The sequence below is a fragment of the Onychomys torridus genome, chromosome 13 (genome assembly GCF_903995425.1).
Source record: "Onychomys torridus chromosome 13, mOncTor1.1, whole genome shotgun sequence".
Lineage (NCBI taxonomy): Eukaryota > Metazoa > Chordata > Mammalia > Rodentia > Cricetidae > Onychomys > Onychomys torridus.
This window is the reverse complement of record NC_050455.1, coordinates 64,681,952-64,709,300: the sequence shown is the minus strand read 5'-3', so window position 1 is coordinate 64,709,300 and position 27,349 is coordinate 64,681,952. Positions and strand designations below refer to the sequence as shown.

Below are 27,349 nucleotides of genomic sequence, written 5' to 3'. Positions count from 1 at the left end.
CTAGACAGTACCCTGTTTACCTCCTACACAGACACTTGAGCACAGGTTAAGTCAACTGCTGTCTCAGCAAAGGCAGGAACTAGAGCTATCTTGTTCACCTTTACCCAAAGGTTAATAAAGTTCATGGCACATTAACAGGTGAACAATAAATATTTGAATAAAAAAATTACTATACCAAATTTACATGAACATATACATACACACACAAATATAGGAAAATGGGAAATATCAAATAGAAAACCAAATGTTGAAAAGCATCAAAAATGATACCTGTACATACATGTGATTATGGTTTCAAAGAGTAAGTACCAAAGGTATTTGTCTGCAAAAATATGAAAATTTACAAAAAGGAGATCAGGAAGTATTTTCCATTTGTATGGAGCTGCAAACAAGAAGGGAGTCAAGACTGGACATGAATGACTGTTGTGTGCGGCAGAACAGCCGGAATCCCCTTAGTGCAGAGCAGAAAAGGTCAGTGACCACATACCCAGGGTTGGTCAAGAACAGCTCAGGCTGCAGGTAACTACAGGCTAAAAATCTTGATAAACAGCTTAGCTCCCAATCATTAAAACTTTGAAATTAGGTAATAGAACATTCTATTTATAAATTACATACAATACACTTTAAAAGCAGATGGCCCCTATCTACTGACCACATCTCAGTGTCACTCTATGTATTTGCAAAAGCAAGTACATTTGCCAAAGGTCCTTTTTGTAATACAATCTGGTAGTTAAGTGAAAGGAGGCAGAAGGTCAGCTGCCTTACAGAAAGATTCTTTATTATTAGACTGGCTTTGGAAGAAGGAAACACATACTGAGGTGATTCTAGAATAGCCCTGAAAATAATTACACCACCACCTGTGCATGTGTTGAGATGACAGTCATCAATAGACCAACAGCTTACACAAGTCCATTATCATCTGCTGAAGTCTGGTTCTAGGACAAGACTTACTCTCCACAAGCCTTCACTGGACCCAGGATTAACTACTCCAGCAGGCATCTGTGCAGCTGCTCACCACAGTGACATTATACTATACTGTTTTATATCAGAACAGAAATGGGATGAAGACTCCAGAAGTTTCCAGTAAGGTTTCCTTCTAATGAAATTCAGCAGGAAATAAACACACAGAAAGAATGATTGCTAAGATCCAATGGATACATTAAGGTCAAGGATTTCCAAGTTAATCCGCTTTTCTTCCCCCAAGTTTGTTTATTTTTGGTAAAAGGCAGAAAAATTAGTTTCTACAAGGAAAATCTGCTTCTAAATGATAATTTGAAAATCTTAATATATATATATATATATATATATTATATATTAAAAAAGACACAAAAATAACGGAGAAGTGGGGACAACAGATTAGGTACTGTGACTTTATAAAGGCTTGCCTAGACCAAGAAGCAGCACACACACCTCAGTTATGCAAACTAAAAATGTATACAAACAGCATAGTACTGCAATACTGGGTCTCGATACATTACCTGTACACATAACTACTACTGTTATTAATAACCTTTGGGACACTGTCTTATGCCCAGCAAGACATCACTGAGTCTTTTAAGTCATCTCTTCCCCCTTAGGGGAGGGCATTTCTAGACACTAATTTTCCCATCTAATATTCAAACATAGGAAACAGATTCCACAAGGTGCTTTAACTGGTGAGACCTCAAGTGCTGTTTTCACTCTGGAATTTTTGGATAGCAAAGAGTCCACGGGATCATACACAAATACTATGACAGAAGAGTTGTTACATGAAGTCTTTTGATGGACTTGACTGGTGCTGGACTTTATGACATGCTCGAGCATCGCACTGAAGGGGATCCCATCTGAGTTAATACTTTGTCCAACCACTGCAAAGGGCCATTCAGATGAAGTTCAATCCAGCAAGGAGTACTTGTTACTGTCTGCCTCCTATTTGAAAGAACACAAAAAACAATTAGGAAATTAAAAGGCTGTATATAATAAAAATCATTTTTTTAGAATAACTATTAATTTTATATATCTAATTATTAGTTTAAAAATAATTTTTACTGCTAAAATTATCTAATGAGTTTTGTCCTGTGTCAAAAACTATATTTATTCATGTGTGGCACATGTATGCACATGTATGTGGACAGGTGCATGCAGAGGCCAAAAGGGTTGTATGTGTGGATGTCCTCCCCAGTTGTCCCCTTGAGTTAGGGTCACTCACTGAATCTGAACCTCCCTATGCTGGCTAGAATGGCTGACCAGCAAGTTTCTAGGATCCATGTGTCCCCCTAATACCATCCCATTCTGAGGTTACAGACACACACAGCCATGTCTTCTCAGTGCTAGAGATCAGCCTCAAGTCCTTATTCTTCCATAACAAGGGCTTTTACCAACTGAGCCATCCCCTTAGAATTTCATCTTTTTGAAAGATTTACAAAAACACCCTTTCCTTCTGAAGTTAAATTAGCATACTCAGGGGTGCTTATGAGAGAGAATGTAGGTACTACTATTAGTGAGGTTAAGAGGAGAGCTGTAAACCAGGAAAGATTGCCTCAAGGAAATGGACACATTTGATCACCCTACTCTTACATTATCAAATGAAGTCTAAGTCCAAAAACAACAACAACAAAAAAAAGATTCAAATTTAAAAGTCTGCTGACTCAAGCTAAATCCTTGCCACACAATGTTAAAGACCTGGAGCTAACTTTTCTTTAGACACATAATGAGCAACACCCTTGTCAGCAACATCCCTCAGGCTTCTTGTTGAAAAAGCAAAACTAAAACCTTCTGGTACTTTAACAAAGGGGCCATTGCCTATTCCCTGGATCACAGAACATTCTGCTGCTCTAGTCTTAGACATTGGATTTAGCTCTATCTTATTTTCTACAAAGTATCAGTCAATACATTTACTTTTGCTTCTTCAACAAGACATACTTAAGTCATGATAAAAGGTTATCATCAGCTCTCCAGTTGTAAACAATTCATGCCCAATAGCATTTAGGACTGGATGTCCAAGGAGATGGCTAGGCAGTTAACAAGTGTGCACCTGCTCTTTTAGAGGACTGAGTTCAGTTCCCATCACTGGCATCTGGCAACTCATAAACACCTGTAACTCCAGCTTACACCTGTAAATTCAGCTAACACCTCTATTTCACAGGCACCTGCACTCACACACGCATAGATCCATATATACACAAGATATATACATATAATTAAAAACACGGGGGGGGGGGCACAATATATATCCAAGCATGTATATAGTGCTCTGAAACAAACACATGGTATCACTGCCTCACTAGATCCTTGATTTTCAGTCTGCTCTAGCCAACTTTAAGGAATAGGCATCTGAATTTCCATGCCTGAGAAGTTCTGTTATGCCTGCATGGGCAGCAGGCTGGGAGGTACAGTACACTAACATCTGCTGACTGGGAGAATGCACAGTGAGACCACAGGTGAGGGACACCACAACTCAGCAGATCTCAACTTAACTGTCCAGTTTTATTTCTATTCTATTTCTAATCAAACTGCTACTCTGCTATCAGAATTAGTTTCTCACACTGTCCTCTCCCATCTCCTGAATTCTACATGCATCTTCTAGAATCTAGAGCACAAGCCATTCTAAGCAGAAAGCTTTGAGTACAAAGGAAAGACACCTCTGATTTTATAAACGGACACTAACCTTTCAAATATACCCTTTTATGGTTACTTAATTAACATTATACATTATGTTAAAATGCATGTTTGCACACAATTGAATCATATCTTCTATAATACCAGCGCAGCATTTTCCAATTTCTTATCTTCAGGCCTCCAACTTTCTTATCTAAGGGTCTCAGATAGCCTAGCATGGCCTTGAACTCCCAGACATGTCACAGTACCTGGTTTATGTGTTTCTAAAGATTGAATCCAGCACCTCATGCACAATACTCAAGTATTCTACCAACTCCTTAACCCTCTTTCTTCTATATTTTACATAAAGATCTGTTGAAAACAGATAGAAATGAACTACAGAAGATGTAAAAGGGAATATAAATAATCACTGTAAAGAAACTAGAAATTGAGCATGGAATTCATACCGGTATTCTGCTCCCCACCCCTTCACAAAACTCATTCTTATGGTGCACATTCGAGTTAGCTGATAAACGGCTTCAAAACCCTGATTAACAGACTGAGCCAGAAGAGCAGCAAATTCTTGGTTGTTGAAGATCTTCAGGTTACAGCCTAGAATTGAGAAATAGTAAAATATAAAAACACTGTGATTATTACAAAATAATTTTAAAGAGAATCTATGTTTTAGAATGAGCATGCAAATCCTAATTTAATTTAATTAGGAGTTCCTAACTCCTAAAATCATTAGCAACTAGAAAGGTTAATGAAGCAAGCTGGTATGACAGGTTTATTTACATGGGTGCATCCATACCTGGTGGAATTTTACATACTGTTGCAGGGTGCCAGCCGTATCTCTGGTTACAGTTGGGGCTCTGCACAAAGATTGCACTATCACTTAGGCACTCAGCAAAAACTTCCCCACCTATGTAATACAAGCGCACTCCCCTTCCTAAAATAAAATACACATGGTTAGTTCCAGAACACCTACTCTTTTCAGTGTTTCTGAGAGAATCATCTAGAAGGAATTCTAAAGTATTCCCATAACCTTTTCTTACAGCCATGCTTTTCTAAATTGTAATTCTGAAATACACCACAGCATTTTCCCCAAGAACTTATAACAATAATTTTGATTTTTTTCAAAGTAACACTCATGAAAAACATTTCAACAGTATAGAAAAAGTACACAATAGTGAGACAGTTTTGTACAAATTACCTGCTGCTTTAAAATTCGTTTTAAAATTGAGTTAATTTTGAAGAAATTAACTAATGTCTGGGAAATTTTTCCTTAAAGAGCCCATGAGGTTAAGGAAAGACTCAACAACATCCTGTCCACCTTGCTCCACAAACGTCTACTTTGTAGTGCAGTCGCAGACAGCAGTGGGGTGGCAGCAGAGGGAATAACCAGTGGTGCAACCTGCAAGCTGGGGAGAGGGTGAACACAGCTGCCGCCCTCCTACTGTGTAAGACTGGGAATTGGGAGACGTCAACCGAGCATTTAGCAATCAAGAACGGATAAGGATCCAGCTGGACGATACACCCAGAGGGCAGTATGCCAGGGTAACATGGTCCTAGATTAAATTCCCAACACAGGGGTGGGCGGGAGGAATATGAAGTACGAGGAATATGAAGTACCAAGTTAGACTTTTCAGACTAATCCCATGATAAACTAACAACCAAAAGTTTAAAAAATGTAACAGATAATCTAAAATTACAGTGAACTAAAATTTTGTCAGGATACATGAGTAAGGGCAGGGGAAACCACTAGTTTTCTTTAAAATACAAAGGTCTAATTAAAACACAAAACAGAAAATTAAAACTATGTAGGTAAAGTCAGGGGACTGCTCCCAGCCTTTATCTGCAGTGGTACCTGGATGCAAGATGACCTAATGTAACAGGATTTGAGAAATACACATGAAGCCAACAACACATTCCCTGGCCGTTATCATTTCACAGAATCAACATCAACCTTTGGTAACCAACATCGTTTTTCACAGGAGGAAATGGTTAGTTAACCCAAAACAGACAAAAGAAAGCTGAAGGTAAAGAAGTGATCAGACAACGCTCAAAATCTGTAGCTCTACACTTTTTGCCTCACTGGTTAAAAACAAGACACTAAGGTTCCCAAAAAATTTGGGTATATGTGGATTATAATCATGGAAACTTACTCCATTAGATTCAAAACTGAGAGAAAATGTATTCATCTTTTAAACTTAAATCTATTAATGCAAACAAGATCCACGAGAAATAACCATTTTCAAACTTAAATCCGGATCAAGTGGTAATATTTCAGTCTGACAAGTTTCTTTACTGTCTGGGTTCTCAGGCCCACACTTCATCTCTTCCCAATCCTAGGCCACGAATCCTCCATCCGGATGCCCCTCTGCTGTGGAGAAGCAGCAGGTAGCATCTCAGTGTGACTGGGAGAGCAGCGCTGACCTCACACAGTGCCAAGATGCTACTGGAGCTGTCGGAAATCCTCCTTCTATTCTGAAGCCCCCGACTGAGACTGAACATTGTCTGTCTGTCTGTCTGTCTGTCTCTTTGGACAAAAAGAGACTCAGTAAGTTAGTCATTTTAACACTTTTCATTATCAAGAGTGCCAAATTAAAAGTAAAAAATTCAAAGACCAAAGTTTGCAGATTAAGAATCACCAAAACCTTATTAAAGGGATTCACAGATGGAGACAAAGTTGGGCTTTTTCATACAAGCTTTTGATGTAATACCACATATTGTCCACATTATGAGTAAAGTGAGTCCCCGCCCCCACACACAGAAGACCAAACATACCTATATGCCTTCTTGTCATTTCTACAGTAGCATTCCGGTTAACGTTGGAGAGCAGCCCTAAGCAGAACCTCTCTGAGTTTGATGGATCTGTAAAGCCATCTACAGTAAGCGAGGGCTGGGATGCGTGGAAGGTCTCTCCAACCCTCTGGTTTAGTTCATAATATGCTATTGAACACCAAAATGCAGGTTCCGAGTAAGTAACTGGCTGTAAATCTGAAGTAAAGGAAGAAATGTTGCATGAACAACTCAACATGAGCACCCTCCATGCCAGCAGACAGACAGCAGCGACTCAGAAGTCACTGTGAGCATCTACATTGGTTTAATCAGAGTAGACCAGATTTCCAGTGTCTCATAAACTGTTTCCACAGATGACACCAGATACACAATTTTTGAAAATTTCCCCACCTCATAAAGTTAATTTATGTTGGATTATTTGTTTTATTAGCATTCATCTAGCTCTTGTTTAAACACAAAACAAAACCACAGAAAACAGACCATAGGTCCGCCTGCCGTACTTGGATGATTTCTACAATGCATCAAGAAGGTGATTGTGGACAGGACAAAATACAAAGCTGAGTGAAGTCGAAAGCCACACAGAAGAGCGCTTACAGTGGGAGAATCCCAACAGTCCCTGGCACTGTCTGCCCCTACACGCTAGGACGAGAGTGAAGGACAAGTGTGCAGGTGAAAACAGGTACGGCTGTAGAGAATAGTATTTAAGGTGTGTTACTTCTGCTTATGTTGTATTTGTTTAACTCTGAAGCTGTGTGACGTGCCTGTCTAAAACACCTGATGGTCTAATAAAGACCTGAACAGCCAATAGCAAGACAGGAGAAAGGACAGGCAGGGCTGGCAGGCAGAGTATAAATACAAGGAGAAATCTGGGAAGAGGGACTGGAGAGCTAGCATCAAGAAAATGAGGAGGGCTCCAGGGACCAGCCACCCAGCTACACAGCAAGCCACAGGGTAAGAGTAAGATTGACACAAGTCAGAGAACCAGAAAAGCCCAGAGGCCAAAGGAAGCTGGGATAAGTTAAGGAAAGCCGGCCAGAAACTAAGCCAAGCTAAGGCCAGGCATTCATAATTGATTATAAGCCTCTGTGGGTAATTTTTGGGTGCCCCCCTGAAAAGAGCCAACCCCCCACCCCCAGCAAATGGTACCACTGGACAATTCACTAACAGAAAATGAGTATCACATGCAATTAACTTCTGTAATTTTGACTGAGATGTATCATAGGGAAGATCACAAGAGGAAAAAAAAAATGACAATTTGTAAGATACATCCTAAATAACCATCCATCAAAATCTTGTACAACTTCATAAAGAACATAGTTTTAATCACTCAGACTGTCTCATAAACTCCTGCCAACAGAAAGCAGTACCAACACATTATATTAATCCTTCCTACATCACTGATATAAACCACCTGATTTTTTTTTTTTTTTGGATATATACAAAAAGTAATTTCCAGAGAGGACTTTCCTTAATCCAGTGAAAACAGTAGGAAGTAACAGCAACTCACCCAAGCTGTGATTGACAGGCGAGAGAGTGGTAGGAGACAGCTCAGCTGGGGAGCCTAAATCAGAGGAAGAAAAGGACACTGACATTTCTCCAGAACTTATGATCAAGTAATAATATAATAGTTCTGACTTTTTCATCAATAATAAGTTCACAGATAAGTATGCCCCAAGGATTAAAAATACATGACTTATTTTAGTTTAACTCAAGGGGCTGCAACACATTAGGTACAAAAGTTAAGCACTGAATAACTTCTGTTTCTTTCTAGCGGCATAAACTGACTTGTATTCTCACCACCCAGGTCACCCACCCAGAGAAACCTACTACTGACAGCTTTTTGTTTATCTTTCCAGAAATATACTTTTGAGCTAGGGATCGAACCCAGAGCCTCAAGCGCTCTACCACTGAGCTAAATCCCCAATCCTCCAGAAATATTTTATAAAATAGATCAGCAAATATACTTCTGCTTTGTGTCACTCCCTTTTCACGATAAACAGTTAACAGTTGTAGACATCTGTATGAGCTATCTCACTAGAAGCCATTTGTGCTGATGTTTCTATATTGCTCTATCTACCTCTATCAGTCGACAGCCTAACGTTACATCATGGTACCCTAATGACAGATGCTTGTTTAAGAACCTTTGATTAGTCCCAGTAAGTACCAGGTCAAAGGGTTAGTGCCTTTGCAATTTTGACAGATCCTGGCTAAATTATCATCCACAAAGGTTGTACCAGCAAACATTCCCATTTAATACCACCAAGGCATAACTGACAACATATGAAAACATGGTCTGCACAAGCACAGATTTAAGGCATGATGGTGGTGCGTGCCTGTAATCCCACCTCCCAGGAGGCGGAAGCAGAAGATCAGGAGTTTAAGGCCAGCTTCATCTACAGAACAAGGTGAAAACCAGCACAGGTGGGCTACAAGAGACCTTGTCCTTTTATTTCATTTGGAGACAGGATCTCATTATGTAGCTCTCACTGTCCTGGAACTCACTATTGTAGACCAGTGACTTTGAACTCACAGAGATCCACCTGCCTCTGCCTCCTAAGTGCTGGGATTCAAGATGTGTGCCACCATGCCAGGCTAAGAGGCTGACTTAAATGGACATTTCCATTTACCTATCTCTTAAGTTTATTTCTATTTTAATTCAGTTTTGTGACATCTACTTTTGCTCACTCTCCTCCTGCACTGATCATTTACCGACCTGCAGGAGTTCGTAATATCCCAGTCAGGGTTGCAGAACATTGTCATCATCGGTCATTTGTTTGGTGACTTGATTCTAAGAATGCAACATTTATTGGGGCTCCTGCCCCAGTTTAATAAACAGCTTTGAGATGGCTACACTTGTCTGTATCGTGTCTAGGGTTTCCACTAAGCAGGACACCTGGCTTGGTTGGAGCTAAAAAGATCCATCACTTACTCCGAACTCCTGCACCAACCTTGTGAAAGACTCACAAGAATTAGTGAACACACGAGACAGCTAAAAGGTCTGTGACAGACTCTGGCAGCAACGTCATTTTCTATGCTCTGCAACAATCTCAGTGGTTATTGTCACAGCACACTCCTTAAGAATTCAGTTGATTCTGTAAATTTCAGCTAACAAATCTGAGAGATTTCTCTAGTCTGTGAAGTTAACTTTAGTATTTATTGAAATTGGCTGTACTAAATCTATTTTCTTAGAAAAATGTTCAATTTTTTTCTGTTCTGTGTAAATATTCTAAATCTAATCCAGAAAATACAAGGCACAAATGCACCAATTGAGGGGGGAAAGCCAAAGAAGCAGAATTTAAACTGCATTTGTCGTCAATGTTAAATCCCCTTACTACAAGCACAAACACCACCAACTCCATAAACTGCATCTTCTACATATCCAGGCAAAGTTTCAAAAGGATTGTGCTCCACATGCAGCTCCCAGCTGCCAATGTACAGACTGAGACCAAGGGAGGGCAGAGAGCAGCACTCTGCCGCATTCACCCTACAACAACACATACAATAGCATGGGACACAGGTAAAGCTGCAGTCACCAGACACTGACCAGACAGCGAGAACTGGCAAGCACTATTTTTTTAGAAAACAATTTATTACACAATCATGTTCTTCCTTCATTTTGAAAAGAACACTGGCAAATCACAACAGGTACAAATGAGAAAGGTCAAAATATGCTTAGAACAATGAACTGAAGTCCACGGTATTTCCTGAAACAGATATAAATAACTGGAGACTGAGGGGCTGCCCAATCATTCCTATCTTCTAACACTGACAAAGCTATACAACTCTTCAGAAGTAACCAGTAAGCTTGCTGTTTCATTCTGTAAGGTGTGACTAAAGATTTTCTTTTTAGAAAATGATCAATGAATTACTCATATTATAAATGCTGCTGGAGTCTGGCTATAAGACAAGAAGCGCCTATCTGGCGCTAAAGCAGCTAGAGGAATGCTGGTGTATCCTTTGCTTACACGTTCATGTATGTTTGTAGGATAAGTTCTCAGAAAGGGAGCATTGTGTTTTTATAAATGTCAAGGTTCACTACCAAAATGTTGAGTCCTACCAAGAACTAATGAACTTGTATTTTTTTGCACTATCACTGTGTGGTGGTATCAGTCAAATTAACAGCCTTAAAAGAACGATTCTTTTATCAGTTTTTAAAATTTTTTTAAGTAGTACATTCTTATTTTCACCTACTTTCTTTCTATTAATTCTTTTTTTGGCTTCTACATTTTAAAATTTAAACCAGTTCCTAGAAATCCCATGCATTTGTAAACATTTTCCTCAGTTAGTGTATCTTTAAAGGTGATGCTAAAACTTCACTACAAAAACAAAACAAAATTAAAACAAAACAAAACAAAAAAACCCTCAATTTCCTTTTGAGAGTATTTTTAGGGCCACAGCAACATTGAGTACAAGTGCAAAAAGGTCTCATATATACTTGCCACTCTATCCATGATCTCATACCCCAATGGTAGACACGCTACACTCGGTAAACATACTTAGAAGTACTGTTATCAAAGGCCAGTTTACAAGGCCCACTCTTGTGCTTATTATCTGTAGGTTTTGACAACTGCATAATACATATCCCTCCATTTTTACTATCACAGAGATCAGCCTCACTGCCTATGGCTTTACCTACTCAATTCTTCTTTCTCTATAACCTTAAACTCTTTCCTGTTCTCAGAAGGTTTGCCTTTTCAGAATGTCAGGCAGTTGGAACCGCATAGTATATGTATGGCCTGTACAGATCATCATTTTTCATTTAGTATATGTGTCATAAGTTTGACCATATGCTGTCATTTCTTCCTCATGCTGAGTCACATGAGACTGTCCAGACATACCACAATTTATCAACATCTTGGTTTTATTAAAAAAAATTTTTTCTTTTTTTTATTATTTATTCAAAAAATTTTAAATTATGGATCAAGTTGCTATAAGCACCCAAGGTCACTCTTCTGTGTGGAGGATTTAAGGTTACAATTCATCCGAATAAGCACCAAAGAACCACGCTCAGTATTGCATGTTGAGTATGTTGGTTGTACTACAGAGCCACAATTATGAAAGGACACAACAGATACCCAGACTACAGTAAGCAAATAGAGGACCTAGAACTAACCCCCCTAGCTACAGCTATAGTGAGACAGACAGACACACACAATTAACACTGTCATTAGAAAAACCACTCTGGAGACTCCATCTCCCAGAACACAGGAGTTGAACTGAGAGTACAGAGAGACGTAACAGGCTGGCCGGCCCTGTATGCAGGAGATGCTAGAATTTTCTATCACCACAATCAATGCATTAATGAGTAGAACTTTTTCAATCAGATAAAGAACATATATAAAATATTCAGTTAACAGTCTCCTTAATAGAGAATTATTCATGTATTCATTCTGCAATCATAATACACAACTACTGTTATTTTACTTCAAAACATTATTGTGTGTGACATGTATGCTGTGGTGCATGTGGGAAGGTCAGAGGACAACTCTCAGTTGTTCATCTCCTCTCACCTCCATGTGGCAAGTATAGAACTGACTTGTAAGAGAAAAATTATAGGTTGTTTTCTAGTTACTTAATTCCATCCTTTCATCTCAAAATTTTATGTATGCTTTGAAAATGCAACATGGCCTGGCATGGTGGTACATGTCTGTAATCCTAGCAATTTTGGAGGCCGAGGCAGGATGGTGTCTGTGAATTTGGGACTAGTCTGGTGAGTTTCAGACCATCCTGTAGACTCAGGTCCTGTCTCAAAGCTCAAAAAAAAAAAAAAAAAAAATTAAAAAGTAGAATATATTAAGTACCTACAAAGTTAACAAACTAATATTATGTTACTAATATTAGTAATTCATCCTCAAAACCTTATTAGTTTTATATTAGTCAACTATAACTCATACAACACAGTACCACAAATTGAATGGCTTAGCAGGGCCATACTTCTACTGTATGGACATACCTCACGTTCAGCCATTTAAAATGTGGTAGACATCTGTGTTGTTTCCATTTGTGAAATGAAATGTATATTGTTTACAACACAGACATTCTTGCAAGTTTTACGTGGATCTGTTTAGATTTTCATGGGTATAGATCTAGGAGTGAAACAATGGGACTACACAGTAATCTCGTATTTAATGTTTGAAGAACCAACTTTCCTAAAATGGTTACAATAATTTACATTCTTATCAACAATATATGAACACTTCAGTTTTTCCACAACCTCACTAATAGTTGTTACAGTCATGTTCTTAATACAGATATCTGGAAGTGTGAAATACTGTTCCACTTGTAATGTATGATGTTCGACAACTTTATATGCTACCTACCACAGTGCAAAGATACTGTTCACTGAAGAATACATATTTGAAAATCCAAGTATCAAGTGCATTAACATATGTAAAGTGCTACATCCAATGATCATTAGATTATCATCTACTTCCTATCTACCACTCCTACAGTCAGACTAAATACTGGCTACAGCAGAGGCATCTAACAGATGGAAGGGGTCATACAACAGAATCGATTCAAAGCTCTCCCCTTTCTCCTCCAAAATTAATCCATTTAAAAATAATTTAGATAGGCTAGAGAAGGTAGCTCAAGCCTGTAATTCAACCACTCGGAGGCGATGGCAAGACAATCTGAGTCAGAGGCCAGCCTGGGCTACGCAGTAAATTTCAGGCCAATGTGGATTCCTAACTGTGGTGGTTTGAGTAAGAATTGTCCCTCATCGGCTCAGTCACCAGAGAGTGGCACTACTTAAAAGGATTAGAAGGATTAGGAGGTGTGGTCTTGCTGGACACTCTCTGCCTATGAATCAGGATGTAGCTCTCAGCTACTGCTCCAGGACCTGCCTGCATTGCAGCCAGGCTTCCTGCCATGATGCCTATGGACTAAGCCTCTGGACCTGCAAGCCAGCCCCTAATTAAACTCTCTTAGGAGAGCTGCCGTGGCCATGGTGTGTCTTCACAGCAACAGAACAGTGACTGAGACACTAAGTAATCCTTACGGTCAGACAGGCTGAATAAACCACACTAGACCAAGACATCAAAGCATTTTCAAGGGTACCTTACTTGGTTCCCCTGGGATAGAGTTTATTATTTGACAAATAGCTTAAAGTTTTGAGGTACGTAATACTCATTACTATATGCTAAAACAATAGTTCATTATCAGATATTAGTCAAATTTAGATCAGAACAAGATACTTTGTGCAAATGGATTACTATCAATTCAGAACTCAGGCCCCCTTCTGTTCTCAAATACAGGTTACTAGGATGACTGTGGTCTTTATGAAAGGTATTTATTCATGAGGTAATTAAAACTTTTAACAGAAGTATAGAATACTTGGGGAAAAAGGCATTGAGTACTTTCAAGTTTTCACTTAATCTGGTAAGAGAAACATCAATCTACTGTGCAGACTGGTGCATGTTCATTTTTATGTCAACAATGCCCATCTGACAGCTCAGATACTGTCAAGATGGGAGGTTCGCTTTTTGGGTACATTTCTCAACTTCTCTAAGTGCCAGCACATACTACTCCTGAATCAATAGTGTGCTACTGTGTGGTCATGTGCGTTCCATGGTGCATGTGTGGTGGTCAAGAGACAACTATGGGAGTTGATTCTCTCCTACTCTGTGGATTCTAAGGATTAAACTCAGGTTGTCAGGGTAGCAAACACCTTTAGCCACTGAGCCATCTTATTAGGTTCTAGAATCAAGTTTTATTCCTAAAAATTCTTGATCTGTGGTTTAGTTCAATCTAGTGATATGCTCTGAGATCACAGAAAGCCAACTCAATGACTGAATACTGAGACATTCATATTTACCTGTGTCCATACTTTGGTTCAACTGTTGATCACTTGTTTCTCCATCTTCACTGATATATCCAGGTGGTGGTGTTTCTACAAAAGTTTAGAACAAATCAAACATAGCTGATTTGATTTCAGCTTTTTCTCCCTGCTACCAAATACAAGCAATGAGAAAACCAAGAAAGTATGCATATATGTGCACACATATACATCATTATAAAAAGCGAAACTGGGTTTGCAATTGAGGGTCTAATCCATGACTTGAAGGTAAATCCCTAAAGCAGTTCTGTAACAAAACCCATTTTCCTGGCATATTTTCTTAAACATTATTTACCATCTGGTTCATGTGCACATATTCTGGAACAGCCAAAAACCTAACTTCAAAGATGCCTCTCAGTAGGATTCAAAGACATTATTAGTACTCTTAGTTTTTTTAACTAGTAGACACCACACAAGGATGGATACTTGTGAGAAGACTGATATACCTACAGCTGGCATCTCAGATGACACTCAACTGTACAGTAATATGACTCAGTGTTGACCTATCCTGAACACTACCTGAAAAAGCTCCCACCACCCCTGCTGGTATTTCTAACTGCTTAACAATTCTAAATGACTAAAGCAGAAAACCAGACAAAGCACCTGCTAAAAATATCAAGATTCTAACACATTTTCTGAATAAAATGTTTACATTCAGGAGGCACCTATATAACTGAGTCAATTTCGAAGACAATAACATGTATACCATGTATACAATTTTATCATTTGTGATTTTAAGGGGAAAAGTTCAAAAATTTTTCAACAGTGTATCATTTTCAATTTTTAACAGTAACTCAAAATAATGTAGACAACAACATAAAAAAAGATTGACATTATTCAAGGGGAAGGATGCTTTTAATCCTAGCACTTGGGAGGCAGAGGTGGGAGGATCTCTATAAGTTCAAGGCCAACCTGGTCAACATAGTAAGATAAGTCTGTCTTAAAAACAAACTGTACTCTCCCAAATTCTCATTGAGAAGTCAGTATATCAAACGTTTATACTGAAATTTTGAAAACAAAGTATCTTCATAGATACAAACAATAAGGAATGAAAATAAAAATAATTCATATTAATTTTAAAGATTAAAACTAAGAAAATTTAAAAAGCTGAGCTCTGCCAGTCTGGACATCAGTGTTTCAAAGGTCTAAGATGGAAAAGTTCAATATTAAGACACTTTACCTCATTCTATATTTCTTTATCATCCTCCATTATTATTTATCTTATCAACTGATAAGCTATTAACATTAAAATAATGCAAGGTTCTTTTGAGGGACTGGAGTGATGGCTCAGAAGTTAAGAGCAGGTATTTTTCTTGTAAGGAACCGGAAGTCAGGTCCAGCACTATGTCAGGTGACTCAACTCCAGGGAAGCTGACAACCCTTTCCTGTGAACACCTGCACTCACATGCACATACACACATATTTATGAATAATTTAAAATAATGAAAATAAAAACTTGGAAGAAATTATTCTGAAATGGAACAGAAGTAAATTCTTGGGTTTTGCTGTCACTGGGAGCTGGAGAGCCTCAGTGTCCAGAAAAACAACTGGTGTATTTTACTTCTAATTTGCTACTCTATAAAACACTAACATCTAAATAGTTAAAAGAATAAAGACAAAAAAAGCCTAAATCCCTTAACATTAGGCGAATAAGCATTCTAGATAACATTGCAGGTAATCTCTGGTGTGTGTCTCAGAAGACTGTGACACACTCACATTTTAATTGTTAGCATTATGGAGTAACAACAGCTGCAGCATCAAAGACTTTAATGCCTCACTTCCACACACACACACACACACACACACACACACACACACACACACACACACACTCTCACTCTCTCTCTCTCTCTCTCTCTCTCTCTCTCTCTCTCTCCCCCTCCCTCCCTCCCTTTCTCTCTCCCTCCCTCCTTCCCTCCCATTCCACTCCTAGCCACTTCATAGAGATACTCCCAAAAGGAAAGGTTTCACTTTGTGATTCCTCTCTTCCCTCACCTTACTCCACTGTCCTATAATCTTTTCTCCTCTTCCTTACTAATGTCACAAAAAGTTTCTACATACTAGCACCTGAGGGCTAGAGGCAGGGCAGCACAGGACAGGGATGCCCTTCAATCCAGTCTTTTGAAATACATCAATACTTAAATGAGCTATTAAAACAAATGAAACTCATTTTTCTGAATGACTTAAAAATGACTTTCAATGAACAAACATCATTTTCATAATGTAATATACCAAATATAAGTCTTTGATTCCCCACATGTTTCTATTGTATAAAATAAAAGTTGGAATAGGAAAAAAATCAGAAAAAGATGAGGATATGGATGAGGCACTGAGACATTAAAAATTCAGAATACAAGTAATTCCTGCTTAGTTTCTGAAAACAAAGAGTAAGTTGTTTTTGCTAGAAAACAGTCAAACTATAGGAGCTGGCACTGAACTGAGCAATATTACTGGGCCACATAAAACAAGAGCAGAGCAGAGGTGAGCTCCAGTGAAACGGCTCAGAGTACAGTGACTGCCACACAAGCCTGCCAACCTCATCAATCCCGGGCATTCATGCACAGGTGGAAAGGGACACCTGAACCCAGAGCCGTCCCTCCTCTCCCACATGTGCACACGTTCCCCACACACTCCACAAACAGTTTTAACAGTAGAATTTGAGGACCATGTAGCTGAATTCACTCATTTTTTTAGCAGAATTAACTAAGGCCCAGGAGAAACATAATCAAGTGCTCTCTCTATTTCAATGTGTTGTTTGTCTATACAGCGAAAGTATTACATGTACTAAGTGTTTCTTAAGGACTGTTTAGATGGGCGGTTCTATGTTGGTCAGGGATACACTGTGCTTGCGCTCTGCACTTTTCTCTACTTAGGTAGCTAGGACACACTTACTAGGATCTTCTTCCTACTTCTCATAGTATGTTATTTAAAGTCACTGCAAAAGAAAGTAAAACAAAAAGTAAACCTTCTATCAAATAAACTGTTTAATGTGTTGGACATGGACACTGCACAAAATCATCACCCAACAAACCAGACTTCTCCATCCAGAGTCAAGAACATTCTGAAAATTGAAACCACATTAGCAACACTTGGCATTTGTTACAAGACTGCTATTTACCTAAGTTTAAAGAGGTTTTCAAGGCAAAAATACCTGGGATATAATTACTCTGTGGCTCAATTCCTGCTGGAAAGTTAGTGTTTTCTGGAATGGAGTGGGTATAGTCATCCAGAGGCGGCAGTTCGGTCAGGATCTCCGTGTGCCGAGGCACTAATACTGGAGGTAAAACTGCAAGTTAAAGAGAGCTGAGTTAGCAGCAAGTGTGGGAAAGGGAGGCTCTTTACTCACAGTCTGCAAGGCAGAGGGCGGCAGCTTCAGTTCTCCAAGTCTTGGCACACCGATCCGCAATTATGACACTAAGGACCTGACAAATCTCATCATGGAATTGATTTATAGAATTCACCATTCAAGTTTCCAAATTAAGGTTTCTGTGACCCTGTCGATACTATATTACCATAAGAATTTACAGAATCCCATTAGAAATGGTGAGAGAAAAGTCATCACTAAAGTCAGATTTAATCATTTTTCTAAAAATATAGGATTTTTTTTTTAGCTCACTAAATCCAAAGTCCTACTATAAACTTCACTCTATTACTTCTCTAAAACATTGTCATTCAGGTGCTTCTGACAGCAGTCAGAGGAATGTTGGCAGCAGGCACTAAAGACAGACAACTCTCAGCAGAGAGCAAGTCTGGGGGATTTCCTGGATACGTACCTGGATGTCCAACAGAGTACATTTCCAAGAAATGGACATGTCCCTTTTCCAAGATAGTTTTTCCATAAAAGTTTAAAAAATAAGAAAGCATTTAAAACTCCTACCAAATAATATACTCAACTTAAGGTAGTTTATTACAATTTTACATTAAAATTTGCCTGAGGCACAAGGAATACTAGCCTTCAGTCAGGCTTTTAGTTTAAAAACAGTAAAACAAAACCCCAAACCCACCCACAGTTTTCCTACCTGGAGTTTCAACTCTCTGGTAGTGGTAAGGATTTACACACACTTCGTCTTTTTTCAGATTAAAAGCATATTCGCAGTTTTCAATCGCCTTGAGCTCATGGTGACTGTGAAGGTCCGGCCAACGCCATAACCGACAATATATGACATGTGGCAACCCTTTCCGATGTGAAACCTGAAGACGGCCATCAAGAGACCTATTCAGAAGCAAGGGGAAAGAGGAGGGCAGTTTGAAAAGGAGAGACTAGGTGTCATCACAGGGGATAAATTAATATGCTAAGAGCACAATGCAGGACAGTTCGGCCATCAAGTTAGCTTTAGTGATATCCAGGAAGAACAGTGCCCTCTGGCTTGGCCAATCGAGCCAGCAGTGGCACGAGCTGCTGTCTCCTATTGGTGTGCATATAACAACTCACATGCCAATGGAAGGCTAGCCTCATGGCAAGGGATCTACAAAGTGTCATTATAGTGTGGTTATACTTGAAGACTTCATCAGTGTCTATTTTTATAATAAGCTAGACTCTCAAAGGCATTCATTCTGAAGTAACTGGTTGTCAAAAAAAGGAGGTAGTATGAGAATGGTGATAACTATCAACAATGACGTGACAGGAACTTACTCGGACTAATGTAACTTGTTACTTAAGTGTGATTTTTCATATCAGAGGCTTATTGATGAAGCTCACACCGAAATGCAGATGGTGATGAATGTGAGATGGAATGGACAAATACCAATGTGCTTAAAAAAGAATGAAGTGATTTTAAAAAAAAGATGACAGAAAAACAAGTTAGCCTACTGTTAATTGTGATATAAGCGGTTCATCAAATACCAGTATAAAGATGAGATTAACAAGAAATTTAGGAAAAACTAGTCATGTATTTACTTAAAAATTAGGTCAATAACAATTTTGTCTAATCTTGGACTACAATGGGTATATAGATATAAAAAGGTCTTATTCTTTATGGGACACATCATTTAAAGATTCAAAACTAAAATTGCATTGACCAAAACATCATCTGAAACATTTAAAATATTTTTAATACTGGCAAGCAGATATTTTACATGCTATGCCTCATTTACAGTAAGTTAACATCCTAGGCAAAAGTTACACTAAGCAACCCCATCGAGGTCTTCCAAAGCACACCCTCCCACAAGTCTCTGGGGTTCCACAGAGGGCAGAATATTCACCTGGTTTGTTCAGAGAAGCTGTAAAGGCCTGTTGTATCCCACTGATCTACCGTGTTTGGTGTACTCAGTCCCCAAATTTCAGAGCAAGTGCTGTGCATAAAGTGAAAAACAAAAAGTTGATGTGAACATGGAAGCATGGTTATTCAAAGTACCATGATGCAAAGCATGGAGAATGTACAGAATACTTCCTTCACCCAGAAAATATACGTGGGTTCACCCACTATGAGTCACTGCTGGCCACTATATTTTCTATATGAAGGAAGCCAATAAAATGGAACATGTGACTCCAGATAAGTTATGATTATGTTTTTATATGTGAACACCAATGCTCGCTAACCTAATGAAATTATACCTATAATGTCCTTTCCAATTTCCTCTACTCCAAGAGTTCATTCTATGCCATCAACCCCATTAACAAAGCTTCATTTCATTACTCGGTTTAAAAAACAACAGCAACAACAAACCCACTTCAATTAAAAATAGTTGTCAATTGGTACTTTTAGCACAGAAAAAGTCCCACTGAAAATAAACATTCATCATTTGGGTGTGGTAGAGCACATCTATAACCCCAGCACTTGGAGGGTAGCAGCAGGAGGAAAGGAGTTCAATGCTTGCCTAGGCTAGAATTTTGAGTAAATTCAAAGCCAGCCTGGTCTACGAGACCCTGTCTCAAAAATAAGTAAGTAAAATAAACAAAGCAGATCTCCCCACAGCGAAGACTCCAGGTTGTCTACCTGTACTACTCAAAGAGGTTCAGTTTTACTGAAGGCTCTGATTGCTTTCTTGCCATCGTTTATAAAGGGCACAGCAGATAAACGAAAGTCATTCAAATAAACACATTTTAAATTTCTTTTCACACCTTTTTAGAACAGTCAAGATAATCCACCCTACTTCCCTTGAACTACTACTTCATCTCAAAGTAACTACTGGCCTGTGGGCAAAGGGAAGAATTTAAAGGGAACTTTCAGAATGGAGTTTTGATGGCCTTGTCTCTTGCCTACGAATGAAGCTGTACTTTTTAAATCAGTCAAACATAATTTTTGAGATTCAATTCCACTTCACACATATTACCAAAGTCAACAAAATTTGAGAAAAAAACATTTCTAACAACCTTTAAAAATAAACAACTGGTTAAGTTTCACATTTGCCATCATTAGTGAGATAAGTGGATCAGCACCAGGCGATGGGCAAGCACAGGCTCTCCTGAGGCTAGGGACACTGAGGAGTGTTTTTCAACCCTCCTAATGCTGCAACCCTCCGTACAGTTCCTCGGGTGGCAGTGACATCCCCACCCCCATCATAAAATAATTTTGTTGTTACTTCTCAACGGTAACTTTGCTACTATTATGGATCATAATGTAAATATGTGTTTCCCGATGGTCTGAGACCAATCCTATGAAAGGGTCTTTCGACGCCCCCTCAAGGAGTTATGACCTACAGGTTGAGAACCACTGGTCTAGACTGACCCAGGGCCCCTTAAAACAGCTCGTTGGCTGCAGGACACCCCTGACTTAGAGTACACAGTAACTGGAATTGAACAGTTGGTGGGAAAGGGGGAGAGAAAGAGTGGGGGGGGGAGGAGAGAGAGGGGGGCCAGAAAAAAAGAGCATACTTAGAAATTTTCCTGAGCTGCCCTGTTATGTTTCAGACAGTCTCACTTTTTAATAGTACAAACTGCTAAACAAAAGAAATGAGAGTAATTTAGACCTTCCTCTTGCGACTTGGAACTGAAATGAACAGTAGAGGGTTGATTCTTTCTTGAAAGCAATACAAGGAAAATAACAGCATAATTGGAGGCTATTCTGTCATGGTATTAGGAAGAACATTCCACGCAGGTTCCTCTGAGAACATGAGAATCAGAATCTAGGGCACAAAGCACTTCAGCTATGTTCTACTGGCCCGAAATAAACCGAAGGGGAAAGAGCAGTGGGTAGAACAAGAACCAGATGCAGACAGATGCAGACCTCAGTCCAGCTCAGCCCTGACTGCCAGCATGCCACCCCCCATCTGCTCCATTCCCTCAGACTGGAAAGCTTATTCCAACATTAATTCTAGCTGGTAAAAGGTTTGCTTGTCTGTTTATATGTAGCTCAGCTATCTTGAAACAAACAAGCCTGCTTCAGCCTTCCAAGGGCTGGGATTATGGTTGCATATCACCACACCCAGCCAGAACACTCTAAAACGGATCTACTTTGTAACAACATGTACAAAGCAACTAGAGCATGTGTAATTATTAAAGAAACAACTTTAACATAACAAAATACAAAAGCACATAAAGAGAAACATACCCCTAATCTATAGATTTTATGATTCAGACATAAAACTCTCCAAGCATAACACACAATAAATAAGAGCTACAAGAATGCTGAGGAGAGACTGATCCTCTATCACAAATCCCCTCAGCTCAAAAGCACATGGACACAAGAACATACTAAAGCAGAGCAGACTCTGCTCCCAGCAAGTTCAGGAGCTTCAATCAGGTCAATTTTCCTCCAATCACAGCTTTGAAATATAAAAGCATTTTACAACAAAATAGAAAGACCAGAAGCATGCAAACTGAAAAGTGTCAACTTGCAGGTGAGGAATGCTGCACTGAATGAGAGCTGCATTTCCAAGACTTTGTACTTGAGGGCAGTCCCCAGCCTCAGTAACTCAGGATAACTGGAACTCTCACACAACTGTAAATATAGGAGCCACAGGGGAGGAACCTTCAAATTATGACCTATGCATGAATCCCTGACTGACACATATGGACAGACCTTGGGGGTTTAGGAAACCAGCATTTGGAAAAGCTCAGAGAATGAGAACCCAGCCATTGCCGCCAGGAGAAGGGAAGTCTAGATTCTGCAGCTACCAAATAGCCGTTTCTAAGACAGAAACCCCAACTCCTCAGAGGGTGGGCAACATTACACTGCTACTTCACATAACTAGTATATGACTAAAAGTCACACCAACAGCAACAGAACAGGGGGATGTGAGCTTTAAAGTAATTATTATGAATATGCTCATGAAATTAATGAGCAGAGCAGGAATCTCAACAAATGTAAACTACAGAAATGCTAAAAATGAAAATTACCAACTCTGAAATAAAGAACCCAATGGCCAAAGAATATATCAGTGAATGTATACATTAGTATAAACTACCTAACCAAAAATAGTAAAATAAAAAAACTTCAAAAACAAAATGAAGTCTCAATAATGTGTGCAGTTACATAAGAGAATACAACAGACTGAAATAAATTAATGTCTAGAGGGAAATTGGTTGAAACATTTTCAAGTCTTAAAACATTTTCAATTTAATAAAAAAAACACTGAACTTAAACACCCAAGAGGCCTAGTGAACACCAAAGAATTTAAACTAACTACCCAACATGTTATGGCAGGCCACTGTCTTCTCTTAGAACCCTTCTGGTACAAATCTTTTCCAACTCTTTGAGCTTCTCTCAAAGACCCCCAGGCAGGCAATTCCTCCGAAGGTTCCCACCCCTACCTACTCCAGAAGAAGCCAGTCCCTGATCTGAGCAGGTGTCAAGTTAGCACATGGAGGAGCCTCTCTGAGCTGACACCCAATGGCCCATCTCCTCTCTCTCTCATAGCCCACATCTTAGGCTCTGCCTGGGGCCCTACTCTTCTTCCTTTACTGCTCAGTCATCTCTCCAGAAGTCAAAACTGAAGTCATATCTTCCCTCCCTGTGGAAACTACAAAATCACACCAGTTCTTGCTGCCTTTAAAATCCTGTCTACTTGATTCTGGTAGCAGCCAGTGCAGAACAATCCATTACATACAGAGGCAGAAGCACAATGTCTCCGAAGAAACAATCAAAGGTGGAAGACAATGGAACATCTTTATAGAAGTGAGAGAAAAGAACTTCTAACCCACAAGTCCATAAAGCAGCAAAGTGGCCTTTGCAAAAGAAGTCAAGACACAAATTTGTGCTAAGGAAACAACAACAGCAAAAACAAATCAACTTGTTTCTACAGACTCTGCAGAGAATAAATACTTAAGGAAAGTACAGGATTTAAAAAAATTACAACAAAAGAAAACCCAAAATCATGAAAAAAAATTAAAGGAGCTGAAAACATAAATAGGTAAATGTAAAAGATGGTGTTATTTTCTCATAATTTCTAAGAAATAGAGGGAATCAAGAAAAATTTGCAACTGACAGAACACACAGATGTAAGTTCTAGACAGCAGTAAACAGTAGACAGACAGAAGTGTAGAAAGCAGCGGCATTATAAAACTAAAGAGGATTATTACAGTCTAAAAAGCAACCAGAAAAAATTAAGACAACTTATACCTAAAGGAATACAGGAAAAACTGAAATGATAAGAAAAATAACTCCAAAGAGGCCTGACAGAGGAAAACACAAAAAGCCACAAAGAGTAATAGAAAACAGAGCCCAATGAGATTTACATCTAGTTACAGCAACAGTAACTTGACTTCAAAACACCTCCTCCAAAGAAAGGTAGAGAACTGTCACACAAAAACAAAGTATCCATACAAAATCATGTACTTAAATAAAGAACAGTTATGATAGAAAGCCACCTACACAGGCACAATGTTTAATTAAGGAAAAGGTAGAGTAATATCAGAAACAACGGTTGACAGAACACAGACAAGTGCAGGCAGTTTAGCGAGAGGACCCAATTCCTGCCCTTGGTAGGGAAGCTGGAAATATTCTGGAAATACCTTGTCCTGGCCTAAAGCCAGGAATGCTGTAAAACTATTTGGGGATGGTGGTCCCTGGTCTGGTTTCTAATGATTTAGGGTCTCAACTCTTGAGGGGGAGTGTTGTAGGGTTAACAGCTTTGGGGGGCACTGAGGTTGGGACATCTTCCCCCAACCTCCCATTTCCCTGTAATATTAGAAAGGCAAACATTGAAATTGCCTCTCGTTAACCTCCTGGACAAATTAAGAGTCCATGTATCCCTGGGCAGTAACACATCATTCCGATCTACTTCAAATATTACAATAGCACAGACTATTGTCTTTTCTCTTAAGAGTTAAAATGCAGTTAGGCTTGTCATTCACCTGGCCAGAAGTTCATTCAAAGAAAGCTAATTTATCTGAGGACATGATAAAGAGATGGAAGAAGGGGCTAGAGAGATAGCTCAATGGTTAAGAGTTCTTGGTGCTCTTACAGAAGGCTTGGGTTCAGTTTCTGGTACACATACGGTAGCGTACAATCACCTCTAACTGAAGCTCCAGGGGGACAGACGCCATCTTCTGAATGCTGTGGGCACGTACACGGTATACACACATGCAGGCAAAACACTCATATACATAGAATACAAATAAATACATCTTTGGGGGGGAATCATTCCTTTTTTGGAATAATGTACTTGTCATCCCAAGACACCCGTCCTCTATGCAACCACTTGCAATGCTCCCCCGCGGAGTGCCCAGGACGCACACACACTTTCCTAAGTTACCCAGGGGTGTGCCTTTCCCCTTTCCTTCTTTCCCACCTCTTTCTCTCAGGTACTGGCCACAGTCTGAGCGTGTTTTCCTGGATACTCAGGGCTTTCACTTTCTCTGAAGGCCCTGCCTCTTCCAATTTCATGTGGTTGCTTTGCCCAAACCCATTGCTTTCTTTGACCTTAAAGGGAATAGCTTCTCTCTTCCTCTCTCTCTCTTCCTGGTAATTGCCAGGGAAGTTTTCCTGTCCTGGTCCTCTCTGAAATTCTAATAAAATTGTCCTTGAGCTTGTTTCCAAGTGTACCTTTAAGTTCTCTTACTGACAAGACTTAGAATCCAGGAGGTAGCCCCAAATTCCCTAATAGCAATAAGACCTAAGACTATGACCAAAGATAAAATACGAAGGACCCTGGAAGTATCTAAATCGGTTTCAAGAGAAACCGGGGATACAGCTCAGAGACAGGGTGTTGTCTAGCCTGCAGGAGACCACAGTTCCACACCTACTAGGTACCACAGGAAGAAAAGGGGGATAACAAAATACAGGAAGCAAAACCTGACAGATCAGTGAGAAATCAACACTGGAACAATCTCAGTTATTCTTTAAATAGATAGTACACAGAGACACAGACAGACAGACGAACAGACACATCCCTACCCATCTGTAAGTCACAGAAGATTCGTACAGTATTAACAAATTCTCAAGTGTCCATAAAAGTATTTTTCTTAAAAAACTCACATACTGGGGCCATAAAAAGTCAATGAATTTTAGAACAAACAATACGCATCTAAGCCGGGAGGTGGTGGTGCACACCTGTAATCCCAGCACTCAGGAGGCAGAGGCAGGCACATCTCTGTGAGTTCGAGGCCAGCCTGGGCTACAGAGCTCGTCTAGGACAGGCTCCAAAACTACAGAGAAATCCTGTCTCAAAAACAAACAAACAAAACCAAGCCAGGCGGTGGTGGCGCACGCCTTTAATCACAGCACTCGGGAGGCAAAACCAGGCGGTTTGTGAGTTCAAGGCCAGCTTGGTCTACAGAGAGAGATCCAGGAAAGGCGCAAAGCTACACAGAGAAACCCAGTCTCAAAAAACAAACAAAAAAATTGCTTCTAAATAACCTCTAAGGGAAAGAAGAAATAACAAAATAAATTTTAAAATATTTTAAATGATGATGTCACGATATAAAAATGTTTGGGGAGGTGGGTGGACAGCCAAGAGATGCTGTAAAGACAAATTTACACATTAAAACAAGCTATTTTGAACTGGGCTTGGTAGTGCAGGCCTGTATAATGCCAGTTACTCAGGCTGAGGCAGGAGGATTCCCACTTGAATGCCTGCCTTGGCAACTTCGTGAGAAGTAAAAGGCAGGCTATGGACATAGCTTGGTGGTAGAAATGCTGGTCCTGAGTGAAGGAGGGAAGCTGGCCTAGGTTCAATCCCCAGTGCTCAAATAGGAAGGCCCTGGGTTCAATTCCCACTCATAAACAAAACAAAAAACAACAACAATCAATTGGTGTTTTTAATTTGTATAGAAAACAATGTGTGACTCATCAGCACTGCACTGGAGGTTCTATCCAGTATAACAAAGAAAGAAAAATTAAAAACAAAACTACAGAAAAGGAAGAAATATTAACTGCTTTCTTGGAACTAGAGCGATTTCTATGTACAAAGAACCTCTACAATTCACTGGTAAACTGAGCAATGTTGTAGGATATATGAGCAAATGATAAAAATCCACTGTATTCCCATTATCCCAGTAACAAATTAAGTATAAAAATGTAAAATACTTAGAAAAGGATTCAATAAGATATGTAAAACTTGTTTAGAGTAACAACTAAAAAACAAACAAACAAACAAACAAAACACAACACTGAGACACTTAAAGAAAAACCTGTAAATATACACTGTATTCATAGGTGAAGTGACTCCATATTGTGATGTCTCATTTTAACATGGCCTTTATCTTTCCAATGTATTAGTCGTTATTGTTCACAAAACATTTTTGTGACACTGCAGTTGATGAAATTAATCCAAAGTGTATGAAAACCCAAAGAAGTCAAATGTGAGGTTTGCACCTGTGTCAATCTGCGTGTTATTAGAGATTGAATCCACATGCTAACTGTATTCAACTGGTGCACTAGGGAAGCACTCTATCACTCATCCACATAAGGGATTCTGAATAGCAATAACAGTGATATACCAATGAACCTGAGAAATACTCTGTGGATCACAAGAGGCTCAACATTTAAGACTAGATACCGAATTGATTCCATTTACATGAAATTCTACAAGGGACAATACACTGAACTGACAAAGTCAATTCAAACATTGCTTAGTGGCAGAACCATTGGGAAAGAACTGCCCAGGTAACTGACAGATCCTACATGGCACACTGGCGTATTTACTGGCCAAACCTAGTATGTGTGAACACCTGTTACATGCACTTCACATATGAAAATTTTATGAGGTTAAAAAAAAATAAGAGCCAGAAATGATGACCTACAATCTCAGCAC

The 27,349-nt window shown here is 39.3% G+C and overlaps 1 protein-coding gene across 2 annotated transcripts in view; it reads right to left on the bottom strand.

The window, feature by feature from the left end:
* Positions 1 to 757: 757 nt before the first annotated feature.
* The window catches only part of Smad2 (SMAD family member 2), a 78,240-nt gene continuing 51,648 nt past the window's right edge, over positions 758 to 27,349 (bottom strand). The window contains exons 3-11 of one of the 2 annotated variants that reach the window (XM_036204927.1): positions 19,418 to 19,507; positions 18,235 to 18,428; positions 17,367 to 17,501; positions 14,195 to 14,269; positions 7,886 to 7,939; positions 6,364 to 6,576; positions 4,388 to 4,525; positions 4,044 to 4,188; positions 758 to 1,908 (exon numbers count right to left, since the gene is read on the bottom strand). In XM_036204927.1, the coding sequence (XP_036060820.1) occupies positions 1,785 to 1,908; positions 4,044 to 4,188; positions 4,388 to 4,525; positions 6,364 to 6,576; positions 7,886 to 7,939; positions 14,195 to 14,269; positions 17,367 to 17,501; positions 18,235 to 18,428; positions 19,418 to 19,507 (1,168 nt within the window). In that variant the 3' untranslated portion in view covers positions 758 to 1,784. The remainder of the gene's footprint in view (positions 1,909 to 4,043; positions 4,189 to 4,387; positions 4,526 to 6,363; positions 6,577 to 7,885; positions 7,940 to 14,194; positions 14,270 to 17,366; positions 17,502 to 18,234; positions 18,429 to 19,417; positions 19,508 to 27,349) is intronic. The other variant, XM_036204928.1, reaches the window with a different exon arrangement.